This window comes from Coregonus lavaretus, assembly GCF_964263955.1.
Source record: "Coregonus lavaretus genome assembly, chromosome: 22".
NCBI lineage: Eukaryota > Metazoa > Chordata > Actinopteri > Salmoniformes > Salmonidae > Coregonus > Coregonus lavaretus.
Window position 1 is genome coordinate 20,525,589 of NC_140009.1, and position 6,341 is coordinate 20,531,929.

At 40.8% G+C, this 6,341-nt stretch overlaps 1 protein-coding gene across 1 annotated transcript; it reads left to right on the forward strand.

Moving 5' to 3' along the window:
• The first annotated feature begins 748 nt into the window (after positions 1-748).
• On the forward strand, positions 749-4,912 carry LOC311150355 (large ribosomal subunit protein eL22-like). The gene is made up of 4 exons (XM_084187764.1): positions 749-824; positions 1,310-1,423; positions 3,903-4,027; positions 4,721-4,912. The coding sequence occupies exons 1-4, from the start codon at positions 813-815 to the stop codon at positions 4,863-4,865; spliced, it is 396 nt and encodes a 131-aa protein (XP_084043890.1). The 5' UTR covers positions 749-812; the 3' UTR covers positions 4,866-4,912.
• Positions 4,913-6,341: the final 1,429 nt, after the last annotated feature.

The following is a 6,341-nucleotide window of genomic DNA, read 5'->3' on the forward strand; positions in this document are numbered from 1 at the left end:
AAGGAACTATAGCCCAATAACTGTATTTGTCATTAAGACCAGGGTTATGAAGATGCCATTATGAAGTCACCAATCAGAGAGCAGGGTTTTGACAAAGTCATAATGAATGGACCAATCAGAAAGCAGGGTTATGACAATTTCATTATGAAGGGACCAATCAGATAGCAGTGTTATGGCAATGTCATAATAAACAACCTATCAGAGCAGGGTTATGGTGATGTCGTAATCAAGGGACCAATCAGAGAGCAGGGTCATGATGATGACGTTATGAAGGAACCAATAAGAGAGCAGCATTATGACGACGTAGTCATGAAGGGACCACCAATCAGGGAACAGGGTTATGACGACGTTGTAATGAAGGGACCAATTAGAGTGTAGCGTAATGAAGAACCAATGAGTGAGCAGGGTTTTGACAATGTCATTATGATTGACCTCTGATTCAGAGGGGTTGGGTTAAATGCAGAAGACACATTTAGGTTGAATGCATTCAGTTGTGCAACTGACTAAGTATCCCCTTTCCCTAATTGGTCATTATGGACCAAAAAACAACAACATCCTATGTGTTTTTGTGTTTATTGTTTGTTTGTGATGTTTTTTATTACAATTTGTAGAAAGATGTATCGTTTCTAACACCTTTGTACTTCTTATTCTTCTAAATGTATGGAATTTCAATAAGATATATAAAAAAATGTTAAGCCTTTTAATCAAACTCTGATGCCGTGATTGTATCGACTAGATCGGCGATTGATTCATCAAGCCAAAATTCAACGCACGCGCAAACCCCGCTCTTCCTTTCTGCTAAATTCTTCGCCATGGCTCCTGTGGTGGGTACAATCGCGTGTGAAAAATTGTTCAAATATGTCACTTTTTCACGATTAAAACGGCTGTACATTATTTGTATACATCGGGGCATATTTGGGAGGGCTTATGTAATCCTTAATAATGCTAAACAAGGCACTGAATTGGGTTTTATAATTCACGAGGCCCGCTAAATAAGTTTCTTTTTGGTGCTAGTTTAGCTAACGAGAGCTAGCCAGATCCACCACGTTGTAGCTACACAAAACGTTTTATGGTCAGCAGTAGTTTGATTAGTTAAATTGCAAAAATATTGGTCTGGTTATTACTTAAGGAGCCACCTGACTAAAGCTTCCTCTGAATTGGGGATTAGTTAAAACATAGTTGATGTCTAAGGTTGTAGTGCGTATGGTGGTGAACTAACGTTAGCTAGTTAGCTGTCTAGAATCTAAACGGAACAGCTACAATGGTAGTGACAGTGTTATTTTTAATTGGCTGTCAATTTGATCTGCAGAAGAAGCAGAGCACCAAGGGGTCCAAGGGTGGCAAGAAGAAGAAGCAGGTCCTGAAGTTCACTCTGGACTGCACCCACCCTGTGGAAGATGGCATCATGGATGCTGCCAACTTTGTAAGTAGTTTTGCAGTTGCACTGACAGGTTTTATACCTGTGCCTGGTTGCAATGAAAATCAAATGTTTAAGTTGCACAAACACCCTTATTCGAAACCCTCTTTAGCCACAATCCTGAATTGTTTCAGCCCTTCCGCAGTGGCCACTTGGTTTAGTATAAACTGAAGGATGGAAGGAGCTTGTAAAATGACAGTTCATGGGATCGACATGAGTCATGTTGAACAGAATCGTCCAATGCAGCCGTTTTTATCTCAATATCAAATAACTTCCGGGTAACAATTGTTACCTTACTGTGATTGTTTTCAATTAAAATGATAAAGAAACATAGCAATGAGCAATTTCTCAAGCAAGAATTTTGCTAGGACTATGGGAGTGGTCTGAGTGGGGAGGGAGAAACTGAAAATGTGCAGTTATTGGTAGAGGTTTGGAACTCTTTCTTATTGGTCTATTAACACTTACCGCCTAGTGATGTCACCAGGAAGGACAAAACACCATCCCACCAAAACAGGCTTACATTTCAGGCTGTCTTTTCAAACAACTCTTACACTAAAAGGGCTTTCACAATTTCACAGCATTATTCCAACCTCATAGTGTGGAAATATACATAAAACTGGTCCTTTAAATTCCAAGCGGGGTTTACACCAGCTAGCAACCTGCACAACAACACACACAACTCAAAGCCTACTGTGTTTGCTGATAGAGCAAGAGACTAGTTGGTCACTCCATGTGCGACAGTTGGCTTTAGATCCCAGTGAAGGTGTGATGTCACCGATGTGCTCCAGCCAACAGGGTAGTTTCACATCCTTTACACTAGTAATGTTATGCATCTGTCAATCTTTTGTTTTTGGAAATTAGAAATACAGTTGAAGTTTACATACAGTTAGGTTGGAGTCATTAAAACTTGTTTTTCAACCACTCCACAAATTTCTTGTTAACAAACTATAGTTTTGGCAAGTCGGTTAGGACATCTACTTTGTGCATGACACAAGTAATTTTTCCAACAATTGTTTACAGACAGATTATTTCACTTATAATTCACTGTATCACAATTCCAGTGGGTCAGAAGTTTACATACACTAAGTTGACTGCCTTTAAACAGCTTGGAACATTCCAGAAAAGGATGTCATGGCTTTAGAAGGTTATGATAGGCTAATTTACATCATTTGAGTCAATTGGAGGTGTACCTGTGGATGTATTTCAAGGCCTACCTTCAAACTCAGTGCCTCTTTGCTTGACATCATGGGAAAATCAAAAGAAATCAGCCAAGACCTCTGGAGTCTGGTTCATCCTTGGGAGAAATTTCCAAACACCTGAAGGTACCACGTTCATCTGTACAAACACCATGGGACCATGCAGCCGTCATACCGCTCAGGAAGGAGACGTGTTCTGTCTCCTAGAGATGAACGTACTTTGGTGCGAAAAGTGAAAATCAATCCCAGAACAACAGCAAAGGACCTTGTGAAGATGCTGGAGGAAACCGGTACAAAAGTATCTATATCCACAGTAAAACGAGTCCTATATCGACATAACCTGAAAGGCCGCTCAGCAAGGAAGAAGCCACTGCTCCAAAACCGCCATAAAAAAGCCAGACTACGGTTTGCAACTGCGCATGGGGACAAAGATCGTACCTTTTGGAGAAATGTCCTCTGGTCTGATGAAACAAAAATAGAACTGTTTGGCCATAATGACCATCGTTATGTTTGGAGGAAAAATGGGGTAGCTTGCAAGCCGAAGAACACCATCCCAACCGTGAAGCACGGGGGTGGCAGCATCATGCTGTGGGGGTGCTTTGCTGCAGGAGGGACTGGTGCACTTCACAAAATAGTTGGCATCATGAGGAAGGAAAATTATGTAGATATATTGAAGCAACATCTCAAGACATCAGGAAGTTAAAGCTTGGTCGCAAAAGGGTCTTCCAAATGGACAATGACCCCAAGCATACTTCCAAAGTTGTGGCAAAATGGCTTATGGACAACAAAGTCAAGGTATTGGAGTGGCCATCACAAAGCCCTGACCTTAAACTTATAGAACATTTGTGGGCAGAACTGAAAAAGCGTGTGCGAGCAAGGAGGCCTACAAACTTGTCTCAGTTACACCAGCTCTGTCAGGAGGAATGGGCCAAAATTCACCCAACTTATTGTGGGAAGCTTGTGGAAGGCTACCCGAAACGTTTGACCCAAGTTAAACAATTTAAAGGCAATATACTCAATTAGTATTTGGTAGCATGTACACTTCTGACCCACTGGGAATGTAATGAAATAAATAAAAGCTGAAATAAATCATTTTCTCTACTATAATTCTGACATTTTCACATTCTTAAAATAAAGTGGTGATCCTAGCTGACCTAAGACAGGGAATTTTTACTAGGATTAAATGTCAGGAATTGTGAAAAACTGAGTTTAAATGTATTTGGCTAAGGTGTATGTAAACTTCCAACTTCAACTGTATATGCTTACACAGTATGTTTTAATGGTTACAGGAGCAGTTCCTCCAGGAGCGCATCAAGGTGAACGGGAAAGCTGGCAACCTGGGTGGTGGTGTGGTGTCTATTGAGAGGAGTAAGAGCAAGATCACAGTTTCCTCTGAGGTCCCCTTCTCCAAAAGGTACAGTAACTGCACTGGCAACTCAAGACTGTAGTAATCAAAATTGCAATTCAGACAAAATGTGTATATTAATTATTGTAAAAAAAAAAAAAAAAGATTTATCAAACGTCTTTCACCCAATAAATTGTCTGTTTACATGTTCGAGCTACTAAAGCTTTGGTAAATGCTTACGTCGTCACAATAATTGCTCATATGAATAATTTACTTACTTTCGCACTGCTTACGATGGATAAATGAGGCCACTTGTTATTATAGAGGTCTATCTGTAGTATTTTTGTTTAGTTTCTGGTGTTGATATTGATGATGGCAATATTGACTTTTGACTATGTAGAATTCAACTATTCATAATTCCCACTTAACTCCCGAATGCTTTATGACTTATCTCCTGCATCTGTCATGCACCAGTAACATTATGTGCATTAATGTTAGTATACACTGGCAGTGAACTGAATTCTCCCTCAGACGTCCTTGTCGAGTTTACCCACCCCTGCCGATGAATACCCTAACCGCACGTGACTGCGCTACAGTATCATTCTTCAACCTGTGCTGTTTTTGTGATTCATTAAGTTGGGTTGAGGTGTATAGCAACAAAGAAAACGTTTGCTTTACTAGGTTGTTTTGTATGTGTATTGCATTGGGGAAAACATTGAAAGACAAAGCCTAACCTCACATCTGAATGTCATCTTTCTCCAGATATCTGAAATATCTGACCAAGAAGTACTTGAAGAAGAATAATCTTCGCGACTGGCTGCGTGTTGTGGCCAACACCAAGGAGAGCTACGAGCTACGCTACTTCCAGATCAACCAGGATGAGGAGGAGGAAGATGATGAGGATTAAACCTCCAGTCGGCTGGATTTTGTACATTTAATAAATTCTTAGAGTACTCCTGTTGTATTTTATTTAAAAAAATTGTTTTTCTCTATGGTGACAAGACAACAGGAGTATACATTAGGAACCAACAACAGCAAATGGTCCAAAACGGGGAGCGATCGAACTGAATTTGTCCAACAAGAAACGAGTTTGCTGCAGTGGGTCGGCAGGTAGCTTAGTGGGTAAGAGCGTTGTGCCAGTAACCGAAAGGTCGCTGGTTCTAATCCCCGAGCCGACTAGGTGAAAAATCTGTCGATGTGCCCTTAAGCAAGGCACTTAACCCTAATTGCTCCTGTAAGTCGCTCTGGATAAGAGCGTCTGCTAAATGACTAAAATGTAAATGTAAAATGTGTGCATTACTGAATACACCCTATATCTATGGGTGACGATCAGTCAACCTACTGTTGTGACAATGCAGTACACTAGATCAGGGATGGGCAACTGGCAGCCCCTTTTGAAGGCCATTAGATCAATTTAAAATAAAATTGAAATTTTCGGTGTTTAAGCCTACTGTTGCTAGTTAGAATAGTAAAATACACAAGGTAAAATTTGGTTGTGCATCAGCATTTTCCTCCCTGCCCCATGTAAAAATGTGTACAATTGCAAACTTGCTTTAAAACTGCAACATGTTCTCTACGCCCCATGGCAAAGTGTAGAATTGCACAAAATTAACTAAAACAAAGATTCTCTCCCCTGTCAAGGTGGGCCTCAAATGTTTTCCTCGCAATGTGGGGGGATGCACGTATGTACACAGACCATGCAAACGCGGCCCCCATCCCTGCACACGTCCCGTGTAGCTCAGGTGTTTGAGCATGGCGCTTACAACGCCAGGGTTGTGGGTTCGATTCCCACGGGGGACCAGTGAAAATGTATGCACTCACTACTGTAAATTGCTCATCTGCTAAATGACTAAAATGTATTTTAAAAATCCAGACAAGAGCCAACCTACTGCAATGTTAATCCAGCATAACTAAATGTACAGGTAACTGCCAAATAAAAGAAAATGCCAACATAAGTGTTTTAATAGGAAGTTGGGCCACACTAGCTCTAAAGCACCTTGGCATAGATTCTACAAGTGTCTGGAACTCTATTGGAGGGATGAGACGCCATTCTTCCACCATTTGGTGTTTTGATGGTGGAAAACGCTGTCTCAGGCACCGTTCCAGAATCTCCCATAAGTGTTGAGATCTGGTGACAGACATAGGGTACATTGTTTTCATGCTCATCAAACCATTCAGTGACCACTCATGCCCTGTGGATGGGGGCATAACCATGGTAGGCACAATAATGGCCTGCCCAGTATTTCTATACATGACCCTAAGCATGATGGGATGTTAATTACTGAATTTAGGAACCACACCTGCTTTCAATATACTTTATATCCATTTACTCATGTTTCCATTGTTTTGGTAGTTACCTGTACATCATGAAGCTTTCCTATTT